Source organism: Archocentrus centrarchus, chromosome 19, assembly GCF_007364275.1.
Source record: "Archocentrus centrarchus isolate MPI-CPG fArcCen1 chromosome 19, fArcCen1, whole genome shotgun sequence".
NCBI classification, from domain to species: domain Eukaryota; kingdom Metazoa; phylum Chordata; class Actinopteri; order Cichliformes; family Cichlidae; genus Archocentrus; species Archocentrus centrarchus.
Genome location: NC_044364.1, coordinates 14,878,013 through 14,893,788, shown reverse-complemented (window position 1 = coordinate 14,893,788; position 15,776 = coordinate 14,878,013). Strand labels below are relative to the sequence as shown.

The 15,776-nt window shown below is 41.4% G+C and overlaps 1 protein-coding gene across 2 annotated transcripts; it reads left to right on the top strand.

Annotated features, from left to right (window-relative positions):
- The first annotated feature begins 161 nt into the window (after positions 1-161).
- On the top strand, positions 162-14,895 carry sec31b (SEC31 homolog B, COPII coat complex component). Of its 2 annotated transcripts, XM_030755006.1 has the most exons (25): positions 162-298; positions 886-1,118; positions 1,835-2,030; positions 2,128-2,223; positions 2,948-3,088; positions 3,394-3,636; positions 4,244-4,405; positions 4,852-5,004; positions 5,096-5,326; positions 5,421-5,495; positions 5,610-5,702; positions 5,783-5,900; positions 5,995-6,173; positions 6,269-6,395; positions 6,560-6,705; positions 6,979-7,152; positions 7,263-7,415; positions 7,528-7,720; positions 7,832-8,218; positions 8,366-8,404; positions 9,402-9,460; positions 9,884-10,009; positions 10,099-10,218; positions 10,341-10,412; positions 13,442-14,895. In XM_030755006.1, exons 2-25 carry the CDS (start codon positions 916-918, stop codon positions 13,619-13,621), a joined length of 3,666 nt encoding a protein of 1,221 aa, XP_030610866.1. In that variant the 5' UTR covers positions 162-298; positions 886-915; the 3' UTR covers positions 13,622-14,895. The 2 variants fall into 2 exon arrangements, with proteins under 2 accessions (XP_030610866.1, XP_030610867.1); XM_030755007.1 differs by lacking the exon at positions 8,366-8,404.
- The last annotated feature ends 881 nt before the right edge of the window (positions 14,896-15,776 follow it).

Sequence of the window (15,776 nt, the reverse complement as noted above, 5' to 3'; positions counted from 1 at the left end):
GTGAAATGATTAAATGTAGACTATAGATAAAACAGAACAGTTTTTAATTGTGCTCTTAGCAATGAACATATGATCTATATGTATGTAACATGTTTGTGTTAACTTTCTCCGGCTGGGTGATATGAGGGTAACCTCTGATAATGTGACGAATTGGTCCTTGGCAGCTGCCGTACCGTAGTGACAACACGGCAAAGCACTTTGGTCGGACTCCAGCTTGGTTGAGCTGTTAGCTCGGCAGTGAAGTAGCTCCCGAGTTTGTTGTAGATGCGGATAGCCAAGTTGTGATATAAAAATTGACGTAAGTTTCTCTCAAAGCCATATTTATCTTTTTTTAGCTGAGTTTTAAAGCGCCCAGTGGTCCTTTCTGTTAAAACGTGCTAACAGGGGTGGTGGCTGCGGGCTAGCTTGTTTGCATGAAAATCGTCTCCGTTTATGCACTGGAATTAACTAGCCCGGCGTTAGCCCGCAAGCTCGGGCTTAAAATCGAGCAGTAGCATGTATGAGGAATTAATTTAGCTTTAAAACACAGATAATGACCAGCAACAGATTCTCTTAATACAACGTTAACTGACGAAAGCTAACGCAGCGTTTTCTGACACATGATTGCTAAATGCTAATATAAGCTAACTACATGTTAGCTTGCGTAAAAAGTGGCTTGGGGACAGACTACATACATTCATTTCATCATGATGTAATTAACATATAATTTGGCATAATATGTGAGAGCTGGATGTATGGGTAAACAGTTAGGTCAGTGCCGTTGCAGGTAATAGTCGGAGACACTAGAAAGTAAGCCAGATTTTGAGGGGTAAATAAGCCACCGTTACATAGTTAATCACTGAGATACATTCTCGTTGGTTTAGTGGAGTCTGTTCTGCTGTCCAGGATTTGAAATTTGAACACCTGTAGAGGAAGATGAGGCTGAAGGAGATCCAGAGGACTGCCCATCAGGCGTGGAGTCCTGCCGGGCACCATCCTGTATACCTGGCCTTAGGAACAGCAGCACAACAGCTTGATGCCTCTTTCAACACCACAGCTGCTATAGAGATATTTGAGATGGATTTTTCTGACCCCTCTCTGGACATGCAGCTCAAAGGGTCGTTGCCAACTGCAAACAGGTAACTTAGACAAGATGAATGATAGCCACATTAAGTATTTATGGCAAGATTTTAAGTCACTCATTTTTTTTTCCACCAGAAACTGCTTTGATATTATTCTTGGTTTCTCTGATGTTAGCACAAGCTGCTGGCACAGAAGGGACACTTCATGTTGTGACTTGCCAGTGTAAATTCCATTTGTTGGTTAAACTGAATATTTTCCAAGTGATTGTATCAACAAGCAAATTCAGCCCTGCCCCTCTCAGTTGCTAGTTTATTTGATACCATATAGATAAAACTTATGCAGTGCAATCTAATAAAAAATCCTGCAATAATGGCTAGCTTTATAATTCTAATTTTGTGTTGGTTAAAACAGTTTTAATAATAGGCTCATGGCACTGTATTTTCATTTTTATGGTGCTCTGTTTAACACGGGTGTTTGTATTTTCAGTCTACCTTTCTTGAAACTCATGAGAGGGACAGTTTGGAAAAGCTTCAAATAAACTTTAAATTATTGATTATTAAATTTGTATTAAATTGTAGCTTATTTGCACATCAAATGCTTTCTTTTTAATTATTTGCATGTCTTGCTTGTGACTCATTCATCTGATTTTTATTTTTTGAGATATTTAGATATTTGCTCAGAAGACGGGGTTAGAGAAATGAAGCAAATAACTTATGTGGTAGTATGTGGTCTGTCACTGGGAGCTCATAACTTCACTATGCTTTTTTTGTAGGTTGCATAGTATAGTGTGGGTAAATTTTGGAATGGGAGCAGATGGTACTGGAGGAAGACTGGTTGGTGGGAGTGAAAATGGCACACTGACCGTCTATAATCCAGATGCCATAATCAACTCCATTGGGGAGGCTGTCGTGGGACAGTCTGACAAGCATACAGGACCTGTCCGAGCACTGGATTTCAACCCTTATCAGGTAAATAAAAGCCTGCTGGTAATTCACTGTTGCCTGTTGGTATAGATATCCCTCTCAGTATGTTCCTGATTGGTGTTGTAATGTCTTTCTTTCTCAGAGTAATCTCCTTGCATCAGGAGCAAATGATTCAGAGATATACATCTGGGATCTAAACAACTTCAGCAGTCCTATGACACCAGGAGCAAAGACACAGGTGGGTACATGATAAGAACACGTCATCATATTCTCGGATGGTGTTGAAATCTTAATCTGTTCCAAAAGAATACATTTAAGACTGGGTAGCTATACTTGTTACCAGCATGCAAGGTTAACCTTGTTCTTGATATCAAGATTGCTGAATAAAACATTTCTGGGCAAGCTGTCTGTATTTCATGAGAGTCCTTGCTGTTAGAGTAAACCATGGTCACACGATATTTCCATATCAGATACAAACAGCGTTTGCATGGCATTTGCATTCCCATATACGATGTGAAATTCTGACTGATACTGATGTTTTCAACATAGCAGTTTTGCCAGTGGATAGTTTTTTTGTTGTTGTTGTTTGTTTGTTTGTTATGTGGTCCCACTTTACCACTGAAACAAACATCTCCATTAAAAAAAAATAGTCAAACTGTTTGGAAAGTTTTTTGGTCTCTTCATCACACTGACGTCGTACATTTGGTCAGCCCAAAATTTGGTGTGACACAACAGATCAGCTTCATCCACTGGCATCAGTAAATGTGATTGTATTCGCCAAAAGGCAATCAACAAGACGGGTGTCGGCCAATATTGATGTTCTGCTCATATATTAGTTCGTCCTTATATGAATTTGATCTTAAGGGATCCATTGGTCTCAGACTCACAATCAGGCTTGTTTTCTGGTTTACACTAACAACTTCTGTTTTTTGTTTTTTTTTCTTTTCTTTTCTTTTTTTCAGCCTGCTGAGGATATTAGTGTAGTGTCATGGAACCGGCAGGTTCAGCACATCCTGGCCTCTGCCAACCCCAGTGGGAAAGCAGTTGTCTGGGACCTGAGAAAGAATGAGCCCATCATCAAGATCAGTGATCACAGCAACAGGGTTGGTGGTTAAATAAAGTTCCTTCTGTCAGAACAATGAAAGGATGTGAACCACTCAGAAAGGCTCATCTACCACTTTAAAGCAGCAAGTGTTTTATGAGACAAGGCTGTTTGTAGAATGCAAAATCCCATTGTTATCCTGATTTGCTCTGGGTACAGTGATGCAGTGAGAACAGCGTTCAGTGAGTTGACATAATGAGATTTGACACAGTGGACTTTACGTTAGGCAAAAATACAGATTTTAATGTTGCACCCTGTAGAAAAGACCTGTCATGATTGTAACTCTTTACTGTTATGTGATTTCAGATGCACTGTTCAGGAATGCTCTGGCACCCTGATGTGGCCACTCAGTTAGTGTTGGCCTCTGAGGATGACCGACTGCCAGTGATCCAGATGTGGGACCTGCGCTTTGCCACATCACCTCTTAAAGTCCTGGAGAATCATACAAGGGGAATTCTGTCTATATCCTGGAGTCAGGCTGACTCTGAGCTCCTGCTTAGTAGTGCTAAAGACAACCGGATCCTTTGCTGGAATCCAAACACGGGAGAAGTACATGATATTAATAATTACTGCTTGTATATCAGGGCTTCTGCACAAGCAGAAGCCCTGATGCAGGCTTGCAAGTATTTTGCAAGCCTGTGAGCTGTTAAGCTATTGTATCTTATTAGCTTAATGTTTTCTTTATGGGGTTATACACATATAAATTCGAGTTAAAAAAAAAAGACAGGCAAATATTATGATTTAATATAGTTTTACCTTTTAAACTGACATTCATTTACTTATGGGATCAAGTAGGTGTAATCCCTAGATAGTGGGTTAAATGACTCATTGCTGTGTCTGAAGAGGTTTACTTTGATTTCGTGCTTTACCCTGGTATAGCCATGAAACAGGAAAGAAACCTCCTGGAGTCTATCTTTCCTGTCTTACTGACTGTGCAGAGCTGCAGCTATGCAGCACCACTGTTGCATCTGTGCCATGAAATTAGCTAAATAGCTAATGTATGTCCCCCAATCCTACTTCACCCCCCAAGGCAATTGAAGCTGCTATGATAACTTTGTGGCAAACCCCCTCCCCCTGTGTATTATCCCTTAATAAGCCCTTTTTGTTACCAGTGATGGTTCCTCCAATCCTAACAGGTATCTCTTCTTTTGTTTAGGTAATCTATGAGCTTCCAACAACAAACCAATGGTGTTTTGATGTCCAGTGGTGCCCCAGGAATCCAGCACTGCTTTCAACAGCATCATTTGATGGGAGAATCACTGTTTACTCCGTGATGGGAGGGAGCTTGAAGGCTCAGCAGCAAAGCACAGCTGAAAGAGTAATGTCTGTTCTGTGTTTTGTAATGTGTTTAATTTGAATGTTTTTAATTTACCTGTGTGGATATTTACGATGTAATTTATTTAGACTATGTCTGAACTTGGTTGTCCACAAGATGGTGCTCATGTGGCGCACTTGATGTTGTCTCATAAACAGATTATATAAAATTAAATCTGAAAGAAGGTTTAATCCCAGTTGGAAATAATCACATGAAGCAGGGGCACAGCTAATTATATGTATATCATTTATTGATTCTAATGATTGTTTTGACCATAAGCCATCAAAAATTGCTCCAAATATTCATCAGTTTTACAGCAAAAATGTTGACACATGTAAATGTTTTGTTTTTCTGCTTAATCTGAAATATTTATCAAAGAAGCTGCATTGTTTTCAATCAGCTAATTGTTTCAGCGTATTTGTTTCAAGAGTTTATGTTTTATTTAACAGATATCCTCCTCATTTGACACAATGGATCCCTTTGGTACGGGCCAGGTGCTGCCTCCCTTGCAAGTTCCTCAGCCTCAAGTACAGGACACAATAGTTCCTCCTCTCAAGAAGCCACCTAAGTGGGTGCGCAGGCCAGTGGGAGCTTCCTTTGCTGTAAGTGCAGCATTAAATGTTCTTATGGTAGTTTCTAAATTAAAATCAGTGGAATCGTTACTTTTATAACCGCTCTGTTTTTGTTCCGTAGTTTGGTGGAAAGCTGATAACCTTTGAGAATCCCAAGCTGCCTCCAGTCCAGAGCCCCCAGCCCATCCCTAGACAAGTGTTTGTGAGCCAAGTTACCACAGAGACTGAATTCCTCCAGCGCTCCAGGGAGCTGCAGGCGGCGCTGCAGTCAGGCTCCTTCAACAGCTACTGCCAGGCTAAGATTCAGAGCGCCAAGTCAGACGCTGAGCAGGACATATGGAAGTTCCTTCTGGTTTGGCCTCCATATACTAAGAACTAACATTAAGTCTGTCAGTCAGTTTTGGGTGTTATTATACTTTATGCTAATTCACTCTTTTAATTTACAGGTTAATTTTGAGGATGAAGCTCGTATTAAATTCCTCAGACTTTTGGGGTTTAGCAAAGATGAATTGGAAAGAAAGGTATTTTGTCTTTTACTGTAACTAGTCACTGATATTTAACATTAATGCTAACATTTCAGTGAATGCACAGTACCTCTAAATCATACCATGTTTTTTCTTGTTGTGTTTATTTAGATTTCAAAATGTCTGGGGAAGAATTTCCAACCCAATGGACATGGGGTGGATGCCAAAGATCTGGCAGAAAAGATGCAGCAACTCTCCACTGAGGTCAGCGGTTCTGTACCTGCACAGTGTCTGATCTTAAGCTGTGAATATCCTGTTCAATTTAAAACACTCTTTATTTCCAGAGGTCGGATGAGGCGGCTGCATCAGCTGATGCTAGAACTTCAGGTTCTGTGTCACCAGCAGACTTTTTCAGTCAGACCCCAAAGGACCACTCAAACTTTCAGATCCCAGTGTCATGCGGTAAACTTCCTCCTCTGAAAATACACTGGTATCTGATAATTACACATTTGCACGTGATTTTATGAATACACTGACTATGTCCTTCTGTTTGAAGACACTGATGGTCTGATAAGCCAGGCACTGCTGGTTGGTAACTTTGAGGGAGCTGTGGAGCTGTGTCTGAATGATGGTCGCTATGCTGAAGCCATCCTGCTGTCTATTAGCGGAGGAGAAGAACTGCTCAAGAAAACTCAACAGAAATACCTAAGCAAACAAAAGAACAGCATCTCAATGGTAAGAGTACAATTGTTTATGGTCCATTTAATACAACCCCAGTGGGGTAAATGTTTTTGCTGCATGTTTAGTTAATTTATTTGTCCCAACTGTAGCTTATATCATCAGTGGTGACCCAAAACTGGAAAGACATAGTGCAGAGCTGTGAGTTGGACAACTGGAAGGAAGCCCTCGCTGCTCTGCTGACCTATGCTCACCCTGAAGACTTTGCTCGCCTGTGTGGTAAGTATAATGTAGCCACAGGCTGCCTAGTTTCCAGTAGAAACGTAGTTAATTCAACTTCTACATACCAAATCTGAGCACATACCTGTGCTCATTGTCTCTGTTCTAATTTTAGTCTTCTTTTTATTTTTGACATTGTAATTTTCTTCTGTTCATCATGGTAGATACCCTGGGAAGCCGGTTGGAGCATGAGGGTACAGAGAAGCGCTGCCTGCAGGCGTGTCTGTGTTACATCTGCTCTGGAAACATTGAGAAGCTAGTGGAGTGCTGGGCCTTACATAGAGACTGCACTTCTCCTCTTGGTCTAGAGGTATATTATCTTAATATTTGTTCTTATGTGCCTTTAGAACAAAGACTTATTTAGTTTTCATTAGCCCACAAGAGAGGATTTTGAAAAAATATTTTTATTCATTTCTTTTTGCTTTGCAAAAACATTTAAGGATGTCTGTTGGTTAATATGACATGAATAAAGTGGTTATTTTCTTCATTAAAAAGAAATGTGCTGATATGTAACTAGTGTGAGAATTTAAGAGTTACCTGCCAGTGAAGAATCTATTAGTCTAGTGGCATTTTTGTGTTTCAGGATCTGGTTGAGAAAGTAATGATGCTGCGGAAGTCCATCGAACGTCTCCGCAACTGTGAGGTGGCGATCCAGAGCCCAGTACTGGCCGAAAAGCTAAGCTGCTATGCTGGCATACTGGCTGCAGAGGGTAGCTTATCCACTGCCCTGACCTACCTGCCTGAGAACTCAGACCAAGTAAAAGAGCTAAAAACGATCCAGTTATAAATACCAGAATTCATGTTTCTTTTCTTTATTGGATTTATAATAACTCCATTTGGATGTTTGTATGATTTTTCTCTTGTCAGCCTGGGATCATGATGCTAAGAAAGAGGCTGTTTAATGCTCAGGGAGAGGCTCCTGTCCAACATCAGCCTCCAAACTCCTTCAACCGAGTCAGTGTGTCCACTACGAAGCCCACTCCTGCTGCTCCAACTCCTGCATCAAAAGCACAATTTACGGTATCAGTTTATTATCAACACAATAATGAATTTATTTTGCAAAATTATCTTATATTTGTGACTTGAACTGTTTGTGTTAAAGTGACAAGGTGATTTCTGTTTTCAACCTTAGAGTCAGTACCAGCCTTCTGCTCCTTCTCAGATGGCTGCACAACAGCAGCCTCCTATCCCATCAGTTTTTACACCTCAAAGTGCTCCAACCAACCCCGGGCCCGGTCTGCCACCTTCTTCTCATGTACTGCCACCAAGTGCGACCCGCCCTGCCATGAGACCCTCCTACCCCCAACATCCTGCTGTGGCTCCAGGTTTGACTGTTTGCACATTATTTGAATTTATTTTAAATTTTATTTGATGTAATTTTGTTTGCAGTGTTTTGCCATGTTTGATGTAATGTAATTATTTGTGGCTTTTCACAGGTTTCCTTCCTCACCAGCCATTTCAGCCACAGTCACCGTCCACTGCTGGTCCCCCAGTGTTCCCTCCTCCAGGTCCATCTATGCCAGCTGCTAATTTATCAGGGCCTCAATTAGCACCTTCATCGTCAACCCATGGAGGCCTACCCCCCATGCCTAGCCCTGGGGTGCCACCAACATGCTTTATGCCATCTACCTCTTCAGGCCTTGTACCATCCAGCTCCCAACCCGGAGCTCCAGTTCCAATGTACCCAGGGGGTCTCCACAACCCCGGTCCTACACCTCCTTCTGTTCCCTATGCTCCTCTTGGATCTGGGTATCCACAGGGTGGACCTGGAGCTCCTGCCGTAAAGCCCTTCCCAGCCCCAGTGGTGGCTCCTCCTCCTACAGGTATAGGATAACAGTTAAATTCTTTCAGAGAACTTTCCATATTTTTAGTCAAGTATTTAAAGAGAGAGAGATTACAGAGGTCAGCAGGAATATGTTGCTCATGGTGATTTACATCTATTCCGCTGTCACTCCTTTTTTGACTTGCAGGACACTTTCCCTGGCTGAATTCCCAGTGTGACTACCAAGGTGACAGGGTTAGGGCTGGATATGAAATAAGGAAGCATCAAACCATCTACTCAGTAACCAGAAAAATAGAAATATCTGTGCAGTATAATACAGTGCAGTGTATTATTCCTAAATGAAGCTCTAAAATGAACTTCTTTTGCATTGGATTGCAATCCATTGTGCAGGTTTTCCCAATTTCTTCTGGTTTCTTGCTGGTTGTTTGTGCTACCCTATGCTTAAGGGAAATGTAAGGGCTTAGCTGGTGTATTTGTTTATATGTAAACAAAGTTTCCAGACTGATTAAATGACTGTAATCTTTGTTTTAGATGATTTGGTGTCAGGCAATTAAAGATGACATGCATATATGTATATATTGATATGTCAAATTAAAGCATAAGCACAATATTCTTTTAGCACTGCAGCTGATACATTATTGACCTCAAATAGAGTCAATATGAGATGCTTAGAATTTATTTTTATTCATTCAATTGAGGTTTTTTTTTTTTTTTGCCTTTGAGTGAATAATGCTGCCTGAAAAATTGCTTGTTTGTTTCTGCATAAACTGCTAAAATCTGTGTGGCTTGACTTGCAGTGTTTTGCCATGTAGACCATAGCCCAGGGGTCGGCAACCCGCGGCTCATCCAGGCTTAATCTGCGGCTCTGTGCGGAAGTAAATTATAAGTATCCAATTGAAGTGCATTTTATTTTTGTCAGTTCAGTTTTTGTTGTAGTTTTAAATTGGAACTTTATTGTGATCTTGAAATATTAAAATAAAATCATTTTATTTATCTATTTATTTATTTTTGTTTCTCAATATCACTCGCGGTAGTATTTGCGGCTCTCACTGTTTTGTTTTCCATGGAAACCAGGTTCAAATGGCTCTTTCCGGATTACAGGTTGCCAACCCCTGCCATAGCCTAAAGAGATTGTCTCTTGTAGGCAATCTTTAGTTGCTTAAGTGTATCTAAACAACAAATGCTGGTAGTTTTTAATAATTCTCATAATTCCTTTGATTCAGGACCTCAAGAAGGCTGGAATGACCCACCTGCAGTACGAGGTGGACCCAGGAAGAAGAAGGTAACCCTGCACTTTTTACTGTCAAAATACTGTTTTAGCTATATGTTTGCAAATGTAGTATAAGCAACCCCAGTGGGGTAAATGTAGCTGTATTGTTGTGCAGCACCAGCTCCCCTTGAAGAGAGCATTATTTATTCTCTCGAGAGCAAGCCATTCCCACATTAGATTTTTTTTCTTTTCTTTACGGGCAGACTTTCTTATTTCAGTTCACCCTTCATTGAAAACATGAGCGCATTCATGCATCACTGCTCAAAGCCCTCCTTGAACAGCTTAAGGCTCCATCATATAAAAAATGTGAAATATGCTCTCATAGCTGATTTCTTGCAGCAGAAGGCAGATGTTCTCAACAAATACGGCTTGTCTTAATGTGTTTTTTAACATTTTTATCACTAATTATGATATATTTTTTTGTTACATATGCAGGTTCCTGATAACTACACTCCACCAGCCCCCATCACAGCACCTGTGATGGGATTCCCAGTGGAGGCCGCTCAGCCGCATGACCACACCCAGGTACCACCTGGAGCCCCTCAGGAGCCCAGCGTACAGGTTGGTGTCTAACAAGGTGACTGTTTTCTGAATTCTCAACAGTGCCACCTTGTCACTTTGTATTTACTCTGTGTGCTTGTGTTGTTCAGCTCCTCCAGCAGCTGCCAGCAGAGAGGGTGGAGCAGAAAGAAATACCTGCTGAGCACATGGTCCTCAAATCCACCTTTGACAGCCTGGTTCAGCGCTGCCAGCTAGCTGCAGGAGACCCAGTAAGATCCACAGCCTGTAGCCGCAACTAGTTTTTGCTGTTTTTGTGAAAAGTTTGTGTTGATTGAAAGAAAGTAGTTTTGTTATTGGATACAAAATGACAAAAAAAATGTTTCCCTTTCAGCAAACTAAAAGAAAACTTGATGATGCAGCCAAGCGCTTGGGGCACCTGTATGATAAGCTGAGAGAGCAGTCGGTAAGGATTGTTCAGAGGTTACACAAAACCTTCTTAAACAGTTTTTAAGGGATACGATGCAGTTTACAACATTGAATGCCTCACTGTGCACTTAGACAGAACTTGAAAAAAAAGTTGACAAATGTTACTCTCATTTCCTCTTTCTTGATCCCCTTTTTGAACACTTAAAACTCTGGTGTCAGGGTAAAGCTACCAAGTGTTTTATTTTTATTATGTAGCAGTGACTTAAAAAGATAACTTCAGCCTAATCAGATAATGCCAAGTATCTAATCATTCTGACAAAAATAGATGTTCTTCTATGGGCGAGTTGTTTATACCATTTTTGAGCACCACAAATGAAATTCAGCTGACCCTTGCTTTATTAAAATATCTCAAACCACAGGCAGGATCTGTGACTGGATCTGTGACTGTACTGGACAATTATCTTTCAGCTGGCAACAAGTTATTTGACCCCAACTGGTGCAATGAGTTGTCTCGTTTCTTAAACAACTATGTCGAAAGACACATCACGTGGTCGTGGAAAAGACATCAGTCTGTTTGAGAAGGGTCAAATCATTGGCATGCATCAAGCAGAGAAAACATCTTAAGGAGATTGCAGAAACTACTAAAATTGGGTTAAGGACTGTCCAACGCATTATTAAAAACTGGAAGGATAGTGGGGACCCATTGTCTTCCAGGGTAAGAAGAGAGGCAGGTGAAGTGATACACCCATCATGCCTAGTGCCTACTGTACAAGCCTGTGGGGGGAGTGCTATGATCTGGGGTTGCTGCAGTTGGTCAGGTCTAGGTTCAGCAACATTATGTGCTCAAAGAATGAGGTCAGCTGACTACCTGACTATACTGAATGACCAGGTTATTCCATCAATGGATTTTTTTTCTTCCCTGATGGCACGGGCATATTCCAAGATGACAATGCCAGGATTCATTGGGCTCAAATTGTGAAAGAGTGGTTCTGGGAGCATGAGACATCACTTTCACACATGGATTGGCCACCACAGAGTCCAGACCTCAACCCCATTGAGAATCTTTGGGATTTGTTGGAGAAGGCTTTGCGCATTGGTCAGAATCTGCCATCATCACTGCAAGATCTTGGTGAAAAATTAATCCAACACTGGATGGAAATAAATCTTGTGACATTGCAGAATCTTATTGAAAGACTGCCACTGCAGATGCCTGTCGTAATCAAAGCTAAAGGTGGTCCAACGAAATATTAGTGTGTGACCTTTTTTTTTTTTTTGGCCAGGCAGTGTATTATTGCAGCAACTGAAAGTTGTAGTTTGTATGGCCCCTATGCGCGTTTATGTGAGGCTTGCTCATAATAAGACAACATATGGTGTCCTGGGGATTTCCTCCCAGATCTGTACCAGGGCGTCACTGAGCACCTGGACATTCTAAGTTGCAACTTGGCAGCATCAGATGGACAAAAACAATGTCCCAGAGGTGCTCAGTTGGATTTAGGTCAGGTGAGCGTGGGGTCCAGTCAGCTGTATCAGTTCCTTCATCTTTCAGGAATTGCCTGCATACTCTGGCCACATGAGGCCAAGCATTGTCGTAGACCAGGAGGAACCCAGGACCCACTGCACCAGCGTAGGGTCTGACAATGGGTCGAAGGATTTCATCCTGATACCTAATGACAGACAAGCTACCATTGCCTAGTCTGTAGTGGCCTTCGTGGATGTGCCTCCCCAGACCATCACTGACCCACCACCAAACTGGTCACGCTGAATGATGATACAAGCAGCTTAACGGTCTCCGTGGCTTCTCCAGACCCTTTCAAGTCTGTCACATGTGCTCAGAGTGAACCTGTTCTCATCTATGAAAAACACATTGCACCAGTGGTGGACTTGCTGATTCTGGTATTCTATAGCAAATGCCAATCTGACTCCATAGTGCTGGGCAGTGAGCACAGGACGCCCAGGCTCTCGGGCCACCCTCATGAAGTCAGTTTCTGATTGTTTGGTCATTGACATTCACACCAGTGGCCTGCTGGAGGTCATTTTGTAGGCCTCTGGCAGTGCTCATCCTGTTCCTCCTTGAACAAAGGAGCAAGGTCCTTAACCTATCCTGCTGATAAGTTAAGGACCTTCTACAGCCCTGTCCAGCTCTCCTGAAGTAACTGTCTCCTGGAATTTCGTCCATGCTCAGAAGGTTTGCTGGGAGACACAGCAAAACTTCTGGCAATGTCACATTATTGATGTGCCATCCTGGAGGAATTGGACTACCTGTTTAACCTCTGTAAGGTCCAGGTATCGCCTTACTACCAGTAGTGACACTGCCAAATGAAAAATGTCAGTGGCCTCCACCTGTAAAACCATTCCTGTTTTGGAGTTGTATCATTGTTTCCCCTCTAGTGCACCAGTTGTTGATTTCATTAACACCAAATCAGTTGAAACTGATTAACAACCCCCTCTGCTACTAAACTGACCAGATTAATATCCCAGAAGTTTAAGTGACTTGATGCTATTCTATATTATAGATAAATGCCCACTTAAATCGTGTTTATTCAACATTGTTTCATTCTTCATTTTTCCTGTCATTCCCCTGCAGTTGCTTAATACCCCACTAGGGGGGGCTGCTCCACAGTTTAATAACTACTGTGTTTACTATTCTTGGGGGAGGGGGTTATCTGGCTCTGTGTTAGCCTGTGACAGGCTGGCAACCTGTCCAGGGTGTACCTGCCTCTCGCCCCATGACAGCTGAGATAGTCTCCCCTGAAAAGGATAAGTGAAAAAGATGAATGGATAATAGTTGCGAATTTCATCCTTTTAGTCACTTAACTGCAATGTTATTTTTAGACCTTACTGACAGAAAATGAAATAGTACTTCCCAGCTTTAGGAAAACACAAATGCACAACACAAACACTCTGAAGTTTTAGATGGTTGGTCAGAAAAAAAAACATTTTAGGGATATCTATGCGGGTGCACAGAACATTGGATTTTTCACATTTTTCTGACATAAAGTGAAAGTGGGTAATTAACCATCAGCTGCTGCTTGTTTGCATAATATAATTTTCCTGCTGTTCTCTCAGCTCTCTCACAACATCCTGAGCGGGCTCCATGAGATCAGTCACTGTGTGGCCAGCCAGAACTACCAGCGGGGTTTGGAGGTCCACACTCAGGTGGTCAGCAGCAGCAACTTCAGCGAGATCTCCGCCTTCATGCCTATCCTCAAAGTGGTCATGACTATCGCCAACAAGCTGGGCGTGTAACCTCCAGGGCCACCACCAACGAGACTTCAGTGTTACCGTATTGTTATATATGTATTTATTTCTTTTTGGCCTGATGACGTGTCAATAATGAGAATAATTGCTGATAATATTACAGATTGTGATCTTCATCACTCCATACATTTTTCTTGCCAGCGAATTTGACTGATTTGGGCTGTGAGGTTAGTTTTTGTAAAGAATTGTCAATGTAGCTGTGATCATTTTACAAAAAAAAAAAAAAAAAAAATGAATGTACTCCAAAATTCAGTGATTCTGTGTAAATTTAAGAGTTGATGTAATATGCGAAGCAAGTGGTGCAAAGTCTGAATCCAGGCAGTGTACAAGGAGGCGCATTTTCATATTCCATATTACACCGCACACCAAATCGTCTTTTTTTCCATCAAGTCCACTTCAGCAGCAGAAACAAAACATGGAGCTCTTATCTCCAAGGTCAGGGTAAAAACCATGAAAATAAAATTTGGATTGCATTTACTATCTACCCTGTCAGTGTACTTTGTGTGAGGGAGAAACAGGCTTATATGCTTTACTGAGTGTGTATGATTTTACAATAACAAGCATCAAGAACATGTTAAACACTGTAATATAGATACGATTGTCCTCTACACCTGCTGTAATAGATTGTTTCCTGTTCATTGTGCCATGAGGGGTTTTGGGCCAAAGTACTGCAGAAGAATGTCATACAGTGATTGTGAAGTTCTTTTTTTTTGCCTCTTTCACATTATATTAGCATTGGTACAATATTTCCTGATGTCTTATGTGAATGACTGATTTTGTTGTTGTTGTTGTTTTGCTTTTTTTTTTACAGACTTGCTTCAGTATGCATGTTAGCTCCTTCACTCATTGCTGAGTTTACAGGGCAGCTTGTAAAACAAAAGTACACCTTTTTTTTTTTTTTTTGTTTTGTTAAACTGCAAATGAACTAACATCCTCTGTGTGCCCTCTGTGTTAGACACTCCTGTTAAAGATGCACTTATTCCTCTTTATTCAGGCCCCATCTTATCCTTTAATAACCTAAAATTCCATTTTTAAATTATACAAGTTTTAGATTAGATCATAATAATGATACAACTTAAAGCATTTGACAAAGATCTCAAGAGTTTTGTAGCTGGACATGAAATTTGATAGTTTGGTGTGTTGTGGCAGCAGAAGGCAGTGAAGTGCCTCAGTGTGCCCATTTTGGTTGCACAGATATTTATACAATCCATGTTGCTTACTTTACTCATTTCTTTTTCAAATAAAGTTTCACTTTAAAGGTCGCAAGTCTCTAAAGATATTAAGTGTCTCCTTGATTGCACTTAATAGAAGTTTTGGTCTTCTTTCGGCTGCTCCCTTCTGCCTTCCTGTCACACCAACCCTCTGCATGTCCTCTTTCACTACATCCATGAATCTTCTCTGTGGTGTTCTTCTTTTCCTCCTGCCTGGCATATATCCCCCATTCCTCTGCACATCTCCAAACCATCTCAGCCTTCCTTCTCTAACTTTGTCTCCAAACTACTCAACCTGAGCTGTCCCTCCTGGTCATTCTGAGTGAAAATCTATGCGTCACAAATCACCTCTGACACTTGTCTCCACTCTGCCTGCACTCTTCTTCAAATCTCTTGTGTACTGTTTGTTGCTTTGGATGGTTGATCCCAGGTATTTAAATTCATCTGCTTTCACTACCTCTAGTCCTTGCAACTTCATTGTTAATCATGTCTACCTCTCATTCACACAAATATATTCTATCTTGCTTCTGCTGACTTTCACTCCTCAACAGAGCGTAACTCCACCTCCTCCCTAGTTTCACTACAGATCACAATGTCATTGGTACCAACATCTAATAAGGCAATGACAGCTTAATGTATGGATTAACAAGACATTTGAACTCATCACTTTAGTCAGTGATCACTTCATTCCATCCATCCATTTTCTTCCACTTACACAGAGTCGCGGGTGGGCTGAAGCCTATCCCAGCTGCCGTAGGATCACCAATTAACCTAATCCCACGTATTTCATTGGACTACAGGAGGAAACCGGAGAACCCAGAGAGACATGAGGGGAACATGCAAATTCCACACAAAAAGGCCCAAGACTGGGATCAAACTCAGCACCTTCAACAGTACTTACCGCTGTTAGCACCACTCACAGCCAGTTCACT

Bases quoted from the DNA above. Each gene is read 5' to 3' on its own strand.
- sec31b (XM_030755006.1), top strand. From the start codon at position 916: ATGAGGCTGAAGGAGATCCAGAGGACTGCCCATCAGGCGTGGAGTCCT. The intron at 5,327-5,420 runs GTTTGGCCTCCA...TTTAATTTACAG, and splicing joins ACATATGGAAGTTCCTTCTG to GTTAATTTTGAGGATGAAGC. The intron at 10,219-10,340 runs GTAAGATCCACA...TTTCCCTTTCAG, and splicing joins AGCTAGCTGCAGGAGACCCA to CAAACTAAAAGAAAACTTGA.